The 16,464-nt window shown below is 35.3% G+C and overlaps 1 protein-coding gene across 3 annotated transcripts in view; it reads right to left on the reverse strand.

The window, feature by feature from the left end:
- Positions 1-4,972: 4,972 nt before the first annotated feature.
- RPS6KA6 (ribosomal protein S6 kinase A6) overlaps positions 4,973-16,464 on the reverse strand; it is a 165,297-nt gene continuing 153,805 nt past the window's right edge. For all 3 annotated transcript variants that reach the window (XM_084869561.1, XM_084869563.1, XM_084869562.1), the window contains exons 21-22: positions 7,494-7,634; positions 4,973-5,520 (exon numbers count right to left, since the gene is read on the reverse strand). In XM_084869561.1, coding sequence (XP_084725687.1) covers positions 5,395-5,520; positions 7,494-7,634 — 267 coding nt within the window. In that variant the 3' untranslated portion in view covers positions 4,973-5,394. The remainder of the gene's footprint in view (positions 5,521-7,493; positions 7,635-16,464) is intronic.

A 16,464-nucleotide genomic window follows, 5' to 3' on the forward strand; every position in this document is an offset into this window, starting at 1 on the left:
TGTCCCATATAAAATTATCCTAACTAATAAGAGAGAATATGCTAATTGACTCTCACACCATTGCAAAGATGGCGGTGCCCACAGCCAATGAGGGAGTATGCTAATTGACTGTCACACTCTCAAAAATGGCAATGCCCACAGACAATAAAGAGGGAATATGCTAATTGACTGCCCTGCCCTCAAAGATGGTGGCGCCCACTGCAATAAGATGGGTGGTGGCCCAGTTCCCTCAGCCTTGCCAGGGTGGCAGGTGGGCCCAGCAGCTCCGTGTGCCTGCCTCCAGAGTCCACCAGGAGGTCCTCAGCCACCCAGGGCCGGCACATGGCTCAGATAACCATGGCCGGCAGAGGCTTGTGCTGCTAGCAGAGGTGTGATGGGGTGTCACCTTACCCTGATTGCCAGGTCGCCTCCCACTCCTGAGGGCTCCTGGACTGTGAGAGGGGAAAGGCCAGGCTGAGGGATCCCCCCACCTCCAGTGCATGGATTTTCATGCATTGAGCCTCTAGTATGCTTAATAAATACCTTTTGAAGAGTAGATTAATTTACATAATTAGATAATTATAATGAAAGCAAAACACTCTATTTTCCAAGGTTTAGAAATGTGAATATAAAGCAAATCCTAATTTGGGACTCTCTCTCTCTCTTCTCTCTCTCTCCTCTCTCTCTCTCTCTCTCTCTCTCTCTCTCTCTCTCTCTCTCTCTCTCTCTCTCTCTTTCACATACACACACACACACACACACACACACACACACACACACACATTTCTAAGCATTTAGCAAAGATTTCTTGCTGGTCAACAAACTAAAAGGTACATACATCATGCACTACAATATAACTAAGCAAGCTTGACTATTTGTTTTCTAAAAATACTTTTACTTTGTGTTTCTCTTCATAGTTCAAAAAAGCTAATACCTATTATTTAAGAGTGACTATACCTTAGCTATTAGCAACCAACTTGAATTTTAAGTGATCAAGCATTATCATTTTACTAAAAATTATATGATGGACTTCACTAAACCCAGGAATATTGCATCCATTAGTAAAATGTATTTGTGAATAATCACTATCAATACCACTGCAGCCTTGCATAGGGATGCAGAAAACACAGTACTGGATTCTCCTATTAATTTCAGCAATCATTCATTTTGAGATACATGCCCAAATTATCTGAATAAGTTGATGAATGTAAGAAATTATTCTAAAAGTTTCATTGACCAATCTATACTTAATATGCATTGCATTATTGTTCAGATTTAACATTGTATTAATAGGATCTCTGTGTACTGAAATCTAGACAAAGGATCCAGATATTTTGACCCCACTGACAGTTTGCCTTCATTCTTTCTGTGCCCTATTTTTCTCTATAAATACAACAAGCATAGGAACCTGGGAGCAGCAGGAGACTCATTATATTATAGATCACATACTATGTGAAACAAGACTACAGATAAATATGGGATTGACAACAACTGCTTCTCTCCACACAGTTCTGTCACAGAAGTTCATTGTAAATTTCATTGTTATTAGAAAGCATGGGTGGTTTTAAAAGAAAATGTAAATTGAGAAGTGAAAAGGAAAGAAATTATAATAATCTGGCCTTGCAGCATACTGAGTAAATTCCTTGCCCAAAAATATCTTCCCTGATAATAACTGAATTTTAAATTATTCTCATCTGGTTCAATTGCTTAAAAATCCAGCAAGTAGAAACTCATTTGATTAATGGACATCTTTCTTGAAAAATGCCAATTATCTACTAACCACTGACAGAAAAATGTGAATTAATTCAATGAAAATAGCTGCTCTGTGGGTAATGGAAGTTCTGATTTGAGTAAGGAGAAGGGCATGAGGTCATTTTGGGGCACAAAATCTTTTAGGAATAATTTAATCATGGAGTCCTCTGTGAGGTAATCAAATAGGATAGCTCACAGGGGCTAGAAGGCTAAAGAAAGAAAATGTAGAGAATGCCAAAGACATACTTTGCTTAGTACAAAGCCGCAGTTTTCCAGTTAACCTTAGGGCCAAGATAAGTGGTTCTTCTTCAGATATGAAGGGTCTCTTGTTGTGAGGAAAATACTATTCAATCAATATAAATAAGTTTATAAGTGGTCAGCACTATTTCAGCATGATTTTTGTTTTGTTTTGTTTTCTGTATTCCCGCATGATGCTTTTTAAAACACTAAGCATCTGTGCTTAAGTTTGTGGGTTGACTATACATATGAAATCCTTTTGGGCTAACCAGAGGTACTATAAAAATGTTTTACTATGTTTATCAAAGTCAAGAAATTATAAAAATCAGTTTAGTTATTACTGGGTCTAACAAAATAGGTTAAAGTTCATTTGTCATGAAACAACTGAAACCTTTATTTCCCCACAAAAGCACCATCGCTGGCACTACTATTGATATTTTAATTTTCTTGCAATTGGTTTCCTGAGCTTATTCATACTATGTGCTTTAGGACATTATATAGTTAGTCTATCTTGGTAAAATTGGTGTTTTACCTTTGAGGAAAAAATGTTATCTCCCTTCCAGATAGCAATAACAATCCCAAACTGTGCTATCATTAAATACTATGAAGAAGCATCAACTAGAAAGAAAAGCAATGCAAAATCATTGTTCATGAATTCATTAGAAACTACAGCACTGTAAAGTTTTATAAAAATATTTTTAATGCTTAAGCATTTAGAGAAGCCCCATTAAAAATGTTCCATTCCCATCTGCATTTGTTGCTTTAGAGTTATAGCCAAATGGACACATGATAGGCATGCCTGAGTTCCTTCTACAAAATGAGGATATAGTTTGAAGCTTTCCCTTATAAGGTTGCTCCCTACTACTGTTAAGCTACAATGTTAGAATTTTCCATAAGAAAAATCTTGCAAAATTATAGGAAAAATCCACTAGCATATCTGTATCTTTTATACATTGTCAATCCTCAATGAATGATGAGGAATCATGCTGTTCACTGCTTAATTCTGATTGTGTTCCTTTCATAAAGGGACTGTATGGCATGACCCTTCTGTACAAATTCATTGGTAAATTAGTTAAGATCATCTACTTTTTTTTTAAATGACTGATTATGGAAAGACTGAAAGTTATTTTTTAGTATTTTTCATTTTCCAATTTCACTTATGCTAATTTTATACTATAAAAGTAGACATGGAAAGAGTATCGCTGCTCTCAAAAGTTCACCAGGAAAATCTGAGTGTGTCCTATCACTTTTGATAGGAAGGCATACAAGCGCAAAGAACATAATGGCAAGAGGAAAATAAGTCTGAATATATGGACACAAATTGTCACATACAATTGCTTCTAGTAATAAAGCAAAACAAGGAAAGAAAAAAAGACACAATTTGGAGCACAAAAGTCTACAACAGCGTTTTTCAACCGCTGTTCCGCGGCACACTAGTGTTGCCGGGTGTGCCGTAGGTGCAGACAAGACAAGAATTTTATAATTTTTCACTATTTTGTTTACTTAATATTTCATAATAAAGTAATTATAAAATACTTTCTTTGTGTTTATTTGATTCCTATTCAAGAGAATTACTTTATATATAGTCAATATAGGCACAGAGTTAAATTTTTTTAACATTTTCTAATGGTGGTGTGCCTCGTGATTTTTTTCATGAAACAAGTGTGCCTTTGCCCAAAAAAGGTTGAAAAACACTGGTCTACAAGATATGATACCAATTTTTTTTAAGCACTGTTTTCCATGTGACATTAGATGTTCTTTAATGTCTTTCAATTATTGGAAAAAGACACCTCAAAATAAAGATACATACTTTTATACGTCACACCCAAGAAACATCTTTGTGCATGGAATATATATTACATGGTAAAGATAATATGTAGTTTCTTTTATTAAATACCAAAATTATGTCTCCTAGGTTAAGTTATATACTTCAGCAATTAGAAATCAACTCTCTCTCTCTGAACTAAGCAAAATAAAACACAGAGCGAACAGTACACCTAACATACATAAGTAGTTCACTTATATTCACTAAACAAAACTATAATATCCTCCAGTTTACATTCATGTGTTCTTTCTATCAGTAGTAGTAGTAGTAGTAGTAGTAGTAGTAGTAGTATTTTATTCAACAACACAAAAGGATTCTTTAAAATTATATCATTTAGAGAAAGCAATACTTAATACATAGTGATTTTGAATCATAAAATTTAATAAGACCAGACCAATTTGGCCATGTTTCTTTTATAATTTTAAAATGTGTTCAAATTTTATGCAGATCATTCATATTACTTCCTATTTAAAAATGCCAGTTTATCTTCTTGAAGTATAACTATTATGTAGCATTGTCTAAAGTTTACTGATATGCATTATACTATATCATCAGTGCTAAGCTCACAAGTTCACTACAGTAAAATTTCAACTATATTCCATAGAATTCAAGGTATTACTACTATTATACACCATAATTCAAAACACATGGAAGTCCAAAAAAATAACAGTGCAGTTCATTATAAGCAGGGGGGGAGGGCAGATGATGATGGTTCACTTGAAAGTCAGCTTACATAAAACCAAGGTAGTATGAACACCATGTACTTTATTTTCAAAGGCTTAATTGTTTAGTAGGAGGTCACAACATCAACATGAAGCCTTAGGCTAAAAATTCTTCTTTTGTAGTACAATTCCATCAGAAGTGAACTTTACAGAAGCCTATGGAAACCTTTATTTCTAGATGCGGCCACTTATGGATAATCTACAGGCCTGACTGCACACATTATCTGTGATTTAATTCTCCTGTAAAAACTTTGGCACCAACCATATCAGGTGTTCACATATTAGCATAAATAAATTTTGCACAGGAATCAAACTACTATGTCTACATTCTAGTGATTACAGAGTGGAGTTACTACTTAATGAATAGAGCCCTTTGGTTGTACACAATAATGAGCTTCTACAAATCACTTTCAATTTGTTTTTCTTTTTTTTTCTTCTTCTTTTTTTTTTTTTTTTTAAAAAAGCCTATCCTTCAGGATCTTATGTCAAAAAATACTGAAATTGATTTGCATTATACTGTTATATTTGCATCTTGATTATTGGTAATGAGTCACCAAATCATTATTGTATGAGACCAGAAACACTACAAAAGTAACTATTTAAAAGCAACTTTAGAAGCTAGTGTTCAAAGAAGCTGTTAGGACCTTGTAGATACCATATATATTTAAATAAATCTTGGACACTACCTCAAAACAACATATTGTGAGTATTGTGGACCCGTGTATGTTTATTTTTAAATTTCACTGCCCCTAAATAAGAAGACTTAAACAGAATATTCAAGTAATGTAGCAGAAAACAATGCCTTTGATATAAGAGTAGGCAAAAGCTACACATTTGCCTTTTCTCTTCATCCAGTTTATCAGAGGAACACTGAAAATCTTACAAGCCAGTTGAAGTCTTCTTTTTCATGCTTCGTCGTTGAGCTAAGCTTGAGGCAGCAACAGGCTCTAGGACTGGTTGGAAGGTCTTGTGAGTCAGTGCTGAATATGTGGCAACCACCGCTTCCTAAAATAATGAGAAATATTACAAAATGAATCATAATCTCTGAAGATGAATAAAAAATTTCCAAGTACTATATCATAACAAAATGTAACTACAACTTTTCTATATATTCTTTTTTTGCCTAGGAAAATAATTGAAAATACATGACTTGTACATAGATGAGCCTTTGATGAATTAATACCTGATTACTTGTATATTTCTTACTTCAATAACTATGTGTCTTACAATATATCATTTTATTAGTCTTTCATCACTAATTTAATTTGGTTTTACAAGTTTTTAAATTTTTTTAATCTCAGAGGAAAGGGCGGGCAGAAGAGATTAACCAAAAAACTTATGTACATATATGCATAGTCCATGGACATAGACAATAATGTGGTGAAAGCCTAGGGAGGGAACTGGAGCAGGGAGGAAGGGATAAAAAGAGGGGGTAAGGGCCGAAACCGGTTTGGCTCAGTGGTAGAGAGTCGGTCTGCGGACTGAAAGGTCCCAGGTTCGATTCCGGTCAGGGGCATGCACATTGGTTGCGGGCACATCCCCGGTAGGGGGTGTGCAAGAGGCAGCTGGTCGATGTTTCTCTCTCATCGACTTTTCTAGCTCTCTATCTCTCTCCCTTCCTCTCTGTAAAAACTCAATAAAAATATATATTTTAAAAAAAAAGAGGGGGTAAGGGGACATATGTAATACTTTCAACAGCAAAGATAAACTAAAAATAAATTTTATTTTTTATAGGAATTGTACATATTATGTATATAAACATAATGTTCTTATTATACATAGTATGTATAAGATTACTATAGTAAGGCTAATCAGCATTTCCTCATATAGTTATCATTTTTGGTGTGTGTGTGTTTGTGATGAGAGTACCTGAAATCTCTTAGCAAATTTCAGTATTCAATATGGTACTATTATGCTGTACATTAGATCTCTGGAGTTATTTATCCTGCATAACTTCAATGTTATATACTTTGACCAACTTCTCCCCATTTTTCCCTACACCCTAGAAACCACCATTCTACTTTATGCTTCTACATATTTGACTTTTTTAGATTCCACATATACAAGAGGTCATGTAGCTTTTGCATTTTTGTGTCTGGCTATTTCACTTAATATCATGTCTTCCAGGAACACTATACATATTGTTGCAAATGGCAGGATCTCCTTTTTGAAAGCTGAATAATATTTCATTGTATGTGTGTCTATCACAACATCTTTATCATCAAAGAGTTATCTGTGCTCCCTTGTTCCCTGTAGCATTATTCTCAGTAGTCAAGACATAGAAACAATCTGTGTCCAAAAAGAGATGAATGCACAAATTACTAAAATTTAAAATCTAGGCTCAATGTCTTTAAATATAGGAACATGCACTGATGGTTATTAATTTAGAAATCAATAACAATATTTTGTTTCCATATGAAATTTGCATTTAATCTAGTGCTAGCCTGTGTGTTTTCTAAGAGCTAAGCAAATATAATCAAGAAACTTGTATTTATCATCAGAAAGGCTATATGGTAAAGAGAGAGAGAGAGAGAGAGAGAGAGAGAGAGAGAGAGAGAGAGAGAGAGAGAGAGAGAGAGAGAGAGAATGGCTGTTATTTAGAAATAAATGGAATAAAGCAAATCTATAAATAATATTTTTAAAAATATATTTTATTGATTTTTTTTTACAGAGAGGAAGGGAGAGGGAAAGAGAGTTAGAAACATCAATGAGAGAGACATCAATCAGCTGCCTCCTCCACACCTCCTACTGGGGATGTGCCTGCAACCAAGGTATATGCCCTTGACTGGAATCGAACCTGGGACCTTTCAGTCCACGGGCCAACATTCTATCCACTGAGCCAAACCAGTTAGGGCTAAAAATAATCTTTTAAAAACAAAGACACTTTTAAGTAATTACATAAGTGGTCATGAGTGAATGGCATGCAATGGCTTTATAAAGTATCAAGCATTTAGAAGGTATATAAAAGTATGTTTTACCTTAATGACATATGATGTATCATTTCTATTTGGCTGATCATTTGGCAACTCATCTCTGTGGGTTATCCATGAGTGTTTTAATATTTGTTCTGTAGTGTACCGCTGATGTGGGTCCATATGTAGCATATGGGAAAGCAAATCCTAAATTAAATTTAAAAATTAAATATGAAACTATATATCAGTAATTTTTTAGTAAATACATACAATTTCACATTTTCTCAAAATATGACAGCATCATTATATTTTCAATCAATTTGATCTAACCTACCCCTGGGGTAAACAAACCTGTACTCTGAACAGTTGATTGTCAAAAGAGAATTTTGAGATACATTTTTCAATATACAGTATATATTTACTTAATATTTTTAAATCAGAGAGTACCAAATCTGTGGGGCTGAAATGTGGTTAGAGAGGGAAAATAAAAATGTAAAGTAGCAGGAGTTATCCTGGAATGTGCTAAATGGTTAAGAGTAGAAAGGAACTATTGATCTTTGCTTGTAAGTTGGATCCCAAAGTATAAGGGTATGTGTATAGCATAGAAGGGAGGATCCCATTTGTTAATATACCCAATAACTAATGGTTTACTGAATAAAATACTAAAGAAACTAAAACATAAATCAAAGTGTAGAAACTGACTGCTAGCATAATAGTGGTCATAGTATCAAGTTTTTAATCAGAGTAACTAATTGTGAATATGCTTATTTTATCTTTGATGATAAAAATGTTATAAAAAATAATATAACCTTATAGTGAAAAACAATTTTAAATATATGAAATTATCTGATAATTTTAAGTAAACTGTCTGCCAAGCATATTTTAGAGAAAGGAGAAGTAAGCTCTCCTTAAATAGCATCTTCTAAAACAGAAACAAAATTATTGTTTTGTAAACTTTTCATCAATAGCAGAAGCAGTGAAACTAAAAATTCTAAGGAGTAACATAATAATTTGAAGAATAATTTAAATGGCTTAATAATATAAGGGAGTAGAACAATCAACATAAATCAATTGGTAAAAGGACAGATGGGCATAAATAAATGCCAAATAATATAACAAATATAAAAAACAGACCTAAGTGATAATCATAAAATGATAAATGTTCCAATGGTACAAGGACTTATTACTCTGGCCAAGATGGATTACCAGGGACTAGATTCACCAACCAGTTTGAAACAACCCTCTCACTCATCCTCACAAAAACAATCCCACACCATAAATATAGGACACAATAGCTTTCAAGAGGTCAAAGATTAGGAATGAGGAAGAGTGATCCTTAAAATAAAGGAAACAAATCAAATATGCTCTATGATTGCCCTAGCTTACCACTTTGAAGAGAGAGTTTTCAAGCAGCTGTCAGGTAAGAGAAACCCAGGCAGAGCCTGACAGTTTCCCTCAGAGTTAGGAGAGACCAAGAAAGAGAGGGAGTTAGCAGGACACACAACCAGAGAGGTGAGAAGATCAGATAAAGAACTACAGAGATTTGTAGAGGGTCTCCCTCAACTATTCAGCAGATTACTGATAAACCAATATATATTTTTTGGGAGAAACTACCAAAGGCAATGTTGAGAACTATCTGAAAGGATTATAGAGAAATCAGAACTCATGCAAATTGGAGTATATCTCCTATTCCCATCAGCCAGACTGGAAAATCTCATAATTCATAGAGTATTTGTTATAGTGCTTACAGATAACCTCTCTGAGTAGTGAGGAGCCCTAGACTTAAAAAAAAAATGTATTAGAAGGAAGATTTAAAAGCATCACATTGTTTCCCCTAACTTAACTGTGGCCCAGAATCAATCTCAAGAATATTTATATAAATAAAAACGTGTCTAAGGGGTAAAATTCACTATGCCTGACTTCTTATAAAAAGCTAGAGGACCAGGTAGGGTCCCTAGGCCTGGCTGGTGATCAGGGCCAATCGGGGCCTTCCAGCTGCTGGCCGGGGCCTTCTTTCCCTGGCTGCTGGCTGCTGGCCTGGGCCTCCCTTTGTTCCATGCCACATATCATAGACAGCAATCAAACTCCCAGTCTCCTGGTCAAACTCCTGAGGGGACACACTTTGCATATTAGCCTTTTATATATATAGATTACCATTCATAGAAGAGAAAAAGAAAAAGAAAATTAATAATAAGGAGAAAAAAGTCAATCAAGCCCAGTAGGCATGGCTCAGTGGTTTAGCATTGACCTATGAACCAGGAGGTCCCGGTTGGATTCCTGGTCAGGGCACATGCCCAGGTTGCAGCCTTGATCTCCAGTGGGGGCCTGCATGAGGCAGCTGATCAATGATTCTCTCTCATCATTGATGTTTCTCTCTCTCCTTCTCCTTTCCTCTCTGAAATCAATAAAAATATATTCTTAAAAGAAAAAGTCAATCAAAATTAACCCACAAGGCCCAGCCGGTGTGTCTCAGGTGGTTGGAACACCATCCTGTATACCAAAAGTAGCAGGTTTAATTCCCAGCCAGGGCACATACCTGGATTGTAAGTTATATTTCTGTTCAGTGAGCATGTGGGGGCAACCAATGAATGCTTCTCTCTCAACTGCCTGTCTCTCTCTGTCTCTCTCTCTCTCTCTCTTCCCCTCTCATTAAAATCAATAAGCATGTCCTCCGGTGAGGGTTAAAAAAAATTTGCAGCCCAGCCAGTGTGGCTCAAGGACTGAGCATCAACCAAGGAATCAAGAGGTCACTGGTTTAATTCCCTTCCAGGGGCACATTTCTGGGTTGTAGGCTCGATCCCCAGTAAGAGGCGTGCAGGAGGCAGCCAATGGATGATGTTTCTCTGTCTATCCATCTCCCTTCCTTTCTCTCTCTAAAAATAAATAAAAACATTAAAAAACAACAAATCTTTAAATAATAAATAAGATTGACCCATGCTTAACACATTAGAATCAGAAGATAAGGACACTTCCATTCCATATGTTCAAATATTAAGTAGAGGCATGGTAGATAAAAAAAGACAAATTGTATATTCTAAGTGACTATCAGCATATGAGTGGATAAAAAACAAAACAAAACTGTTAGATACTTCATCCACACAATGAAATACTATGCAGCTGTGAAAACAAAAGACCTTTTACCATTTGCAACAGCATGGATGGACCTGGAAAGTATTATGCTAAGCATAATAAGCCAGTCAGAGAAAGATAAGTATCACATGATCTCACTCATATATAGAATCTAATGAACCAAATATACTGAGGATCAAAACTAGCCCCAGAGACATAGAAGCATGAACAGACTGTTGAACATCAGAGGGAAGGCAGGGGAGGGTGGATTGGAAGATATCAACCAAAGAACTTGGATGCAAATATGCATATGCATAACCTGTGGACACAGATGATGGGTTGATGAGGGCCTGGTGGGGTAGGGAACGGGAGTAAGCTAGAAGAGGTTAATGAGGGGAAAAGGAGGACCTATGTAACTTTCAACAATAAAGGTTTTTAAAAGGAAGACGTACAAATGGTGAATAGATATATGAAATGATGCTCAGCTTCACTAATTATTAGAGAAAAACAAATCAAAACTACAATTATATAACTCCCTCACACGTGTTAGAATGACTATTAACAACAATACAAGTAACAACAAGTGTTGGAGACATTGTGGAGAAAAGGGAACCTCATTCGCTGCTGGTGGGAATATAAATTAGTACAGCCACTATGGCAACAGTATGGAGGTTCCTAAAAAATTAAGAATAGAGCTACCATGTGACCTCCAAATCCTTATTATAAGCATATTCCCCACAAAATAGAAAATATTTATTCTAAAATATATATACACTCCTATGTTCATTGCAGCATTATTCGTGGTGACCAAGACATGGAAACAAATAATCCTTTAATAGATAATTGGATAAAGAATATGTGGCACATATATACAATGAAATATTACTTAGCCTCAGCCCTAAGAAAGTATAAAATGCTGCCATTTGCAACAACATGGGTGGACCTTTAGAATATCATGCTAAGTGAAATAAATCAGAAAAGTTAAGAACCAAATGATTTCACTTATATATGGGATAGAAGACTGAAAGTAGCAAATGAATATACAAGAAAAAAACCTTATAGACACATCACATGATTTCACTCATATGTGGAATCTAACGAACAAAATGATCTGATGAACAAAATAGATCCAGAGACATAGATGCATGGAACAGACTGTGGAATCTCAGAGGGAAGGCAGGAGAGGGTGGATGGGTGGAAGAGATCAATCAGTGAACTTGTATGCTTATATGCATAACCCATGGACACAGACAATAGGGGGTGAAAAGGGTGGGCTAGAAGTATTAAATGGGGAAGGAAAGGGGACATACGTAATTACTTTCAACATTTTTTAAAAACAAACAAACAAAACACACACACAAAAAAACATCATAGACATAGACAACAGTATGGTGGTTACCAAAGTGAAGGGGAGTAGGGGAGGAAAGGGTAAAGAGGGTCAAATATATGGTTATAGAAGATTATCTGACTTGGGCTGGTGGGCACACAATGCAATATGAAGATCCTGTATCATAAAAATATATACTTGAAACCTATGTAATCTTATTAGCCAATGTCATCTCAATAAATTCTATAAAAAGAAAGAAAAAATCCCCAGAGTCAAGAGATAAGTGTTGAGACGGCACAGAGAAACAAGAGCTCTGTATACTGTTGGTGGGAATGTAAATTGGTACAGCTACAATGCATACCATTATGGAAGCTCCTCAAAAAATTACAAATAGATCTACTATTCAATCTAGCCATTCCGCTTCTGTGAATGTAAACAAAGGGAATGAAAACAAAAGTTTGATGAAATATGGGTACTTCCATGTTTATCACAGCACTATTCACAATAACCAAAATATGGAAACAACACAAATGCTAATCAATGAAGAAATTGATAAAAATAATGTGGTATATATATACAATATAATTAATCAACCATGAGAAAGAAGGATATCTTGTCATCTGGGACAACAGGATGGCCCTTGAGTACATTATAGTGAGATAAGTCAGACAGAGAAACACAAGAAGGTATGATAACACTTATATGTGGAATTTTTAAAAAAATCATGTAATCCCATTTGTTTACTTTGTCTTTTGTTTCCCTTGACTGTGGAAATCAGAAAAAATATTGGTATCAGAAATGTCTGAGATTTTACTGCCTATGTTTTATTCTCAGATATTTATGGTTTCAAGACTTACATTTATGTCTTTAATTCATTTTGAGTTCATTATTTTAAAATATATTTTTATTTATTTTAGAGAGGAATGGAGAGGAATATAGAGATAGAAACATTAATGGTGATAGAGAATCATTGATCAGCTGCCTCCTGCAAGCCCCCTATTGGGGATCAAGCCCACAACCCGGGCATGTGCCTTGATAGGGAATCAAACTGTGACTTCTTGGTTTATAGATCAATGCTCAACCACTGAGCCACTCCAGCCAGACAAGATTATTCTTCTATAATAAAGTCTAGCCGAAACTGGTTTGGCTCAGTGGATAGAGCATCGGCCTGCGAACTGAAGGGTCCCAGGTTCGATTCCGTTCGGGGGCATGTACATTGGTTGCACGCACATCCCCGGTGAGGGGTGTGCAGGAAGCAGCTGGCCGATGTCTCTCACTCATCGATGTTTCTAGCTCTCTATCTCTCTCCCTTCCTCTCTGTAAAAAATCAATAAAATATATATATATTTTTAAAAAGTCTAATTTTATTATTTTACACATATCTGTTCAATTTTCCCAACAACACTTATTGAATAAAATATCTTTACCCAATTGTGTTTTTATTTCCCTTTTCAAATATAAATTATCCATAAAGAGTGGGATTATTTATGGACTCATTCTTCTGTTCATTGATCTCTACGTTTATTTTTATGCCAGTACCAGTCTGTTTTGATTACTATAGCTTTCTGGTATAGTTTGATATCAGGTATCTCTCCAACTTTGTACTTCTTTCTCAAAACTTTTGTGACTATTCATAGTCTTTGTCATTCCATATAAATTTTTGGAATATTTGTTCTAGTTCTCAGATATTTGCCATTGTATATTGATGGGAATGGCATTGAATCTACGATTGCTTTGGGTAGCATGGACATTTTAATGATGTTAATTCTTGCTACCCATAAACACAGTATACTTTTCCACTTGTATGTATCTTATTAAATTTCTTTCTTCAGTGTTTTATAATTTTCCAAGTACAATTCTTTTATATCCTTGTTTAAATTTATCCCCAGGTATTTTATTCTTTTTAAAGCGGCTGTGAATGGAATTGTTTGCTTAGTTTCTTTTTTTCTGGTTGTTCATTAGTAATGTATATAAAGGCAACTGATTTGGATATGTATTCTGTATCCTGTTACTTTACTGAATTCATTTATCAGTTCCAGTAGTGTGTTGGTGGAATATTCAGAGTTCTCTATATAAAATATTATGTCATCTGCAAAAATAAAAAGCTTTTGCAAAGCAAAGGAAACCACCAACAAAATGAAAATACAATCCACTGAATGGAAGAACATATTCCCTGAGACATCTGATAAGACCTTAATATCCAAGACTTATAAAGAACTTATAAAATTCAATGTCAAAAAAACCCCTAAAACAATCCAATTAAAAATGGGCAAAGGACCTGAATAAATACTTCTCTAAAAAGGATATGGTAATGGACAATTGATATGAAAAGATACTCAACATCACTAGTCATCAGAGAAGTGTAAATTAAGTCCACAATGATATGTTACCTCACACCTGTCAGAATGGCTATCATTGATAAATCAACACACAAGTGTTGGCAAGGAGGTAGAAAAAAGGGAATTTTCATGAATGCTTGATGGAAATACACGTTGGTGCAGACACTTTGGAAAGCAGTACAGAGATATCTCAGAAAATGAAAAGTGGAACTACCTTATGATCCAGTACTTCGACTTATGGGAATTTATTAAAAAAAAAAAACAAACCACTAATTTGAAAGAATATATGTACTACTATGTCCACAATAGCCAAGATTTGGAAGCAGCTCAAGTGTCAATTAGTAGATGATTAGATAAAATAGCTGTGGTACATTTACTTTGTTGATTGCTACTTGGCTGTGAAAAGGGAAAATCTTACCCTTTGTGACAGCATGGAAGGATCTGAGCATTATGCTAAGTGAAATAAGCCAGTTAGAGAAAGACAAATACCATATGATTTCACTCATGTATGAAATCTAATGAACAAAATGAACTAATAAGCAAGATAGAAACAGACTCATAATTTGGTTGGGGGTTGAGTGGGGGAAGTGGAGGGATTAAGCAAAAAAATAAAAATAAAGAGAAAAAAACTCATGGACATGGACAACAGTGTGGTAATTGCCAGGTGGAGGGAGTTTGGGGGAAGGTATAGGAGCATTTAGCAGGGATAAATGGTAATGGACAGAGTTGACTTGTAGCAGTGAACACACAATAAAGTGTATAGATTATGTATTGTAGCATTGTGCAACTGAAATGTATAATTTTGGTAAGCAGTATCACCCCCAATAAATTCATTAAAATGGGAAAAAATCAAGCCTGTTAAAAAACAGAGCAAAATGATATTTACTATGAGATAGGGGCTATAGGGTAAGATGAATATTATTTAAGTAGACAACCTTGTAAAAATAATAAATGAGCCATAGACTTCTAAGGCATAGTATAATGATTATAGATAATAATATTATATCATAATTATATAATGTGAAAAATATTGCTATTACATCAGTCATATTACCATGTATACAACATGCTGTGTACGTTAACTAAAAAAACAAAACAAGGTAGATGAATCTTTAGGGAATTATGATAAGTGAAATCAGTCATACAGAGAAAGACAAATACTATATTATATCACTTGCATGAGGAATCTAAAAAAAATAAATGAAGAAACAAAATAGAAACAGACTCATAGGTACAAAAAATAGACTGATGGTTACAAGATGGGAGGGGGTTGGAAGGCTGGGTGAAAAGGTGAAGGGATTAAGAAGTATAAGTTGGTAGTTACAAAATAATCGCAGAGATATAAAGTACAGCAAAAAGAATATAGTCAATAAATTGCAATAACTATGGATGAAGCCAGGTGGGTACTTGAAATATAACAGGATCACTTTGTAAAATATATGACTGATCAATATGCTGTATACCTGAACCCAATACAAAATAATATAGAGTGTAAATAGTAATCAAAAAATTAAAATAAAAACTAATGACTTTAGTTAAGATATTAAACTTATGGGCTTACATAATAAAATAAAATCCTATATAATAAAAGCCTAATATGTAAATCAACCGAACAGTGGACCAAACACCCAAATGACCTGCATAACAACTGGTCACTATGATGTGCACTGAACACCAGGAGGCAGATGTTCAATGCAGGAGTTGCTCTAGCCCACAGCCCCGATTGGTGGCAGTGGTGGGGGGCAGAGCTGGTGAGGGGGTGGTGAGTGGGTGGCACAAGACCAACCAAGGCAGGTGCCAGTGGGGGTCCTGCTGATCACCCTGTCAGGTCAGTCACCTCACAGATTGGCCCTGATCTCTGGCTAGGCATAGGAACCCTACCCATGTACAAATTTCATACACGAGGCCTCTAGTAAAAATATAAAAATAGATGATCAAGTTTTGGCAAGGATATGGAATAACTAAAACTCTCATACACTGCTGGTAGGAATATAAAATGGTACATTGAAAAACAGTTTCATGATTTCTTTAAAAATCAAATATATTGATGGGGAGAAAAAATGATGGCAGAATGGACAGACGTGTCCCAAGCCTTGTCCCGGAGCAGAAAGAAAGAACAGCTGAGGGTAACACGGGGAGTGTTTGTTGGCAAGTTAAGGGACAGCTATACTCCAGAAGAAGGTGGTAGACATCTTGACGAGGTTCCCCTGACCGAGCAGCCCCCACTGCTGCTGGGTTATCTCCCAGAGCTACTGACTTGGACGTGGAGACAGTGCCATCTTAAAGGGGAAAGTGGATGTTA

This window comes from Pipistrellus hanaki (genome assembly GCF_964339955.1).
Source record: "Pipistrellus hanaki genome assembly, chromosome: X".
NCBI classification, from domain to species: domain Eukaryota; kingdom Metazoa; phylum Chordata; class Mammalia; order Chiroptera; family Vespertilionidae; genus Pipistrellus; species Pipistrellus hanaki.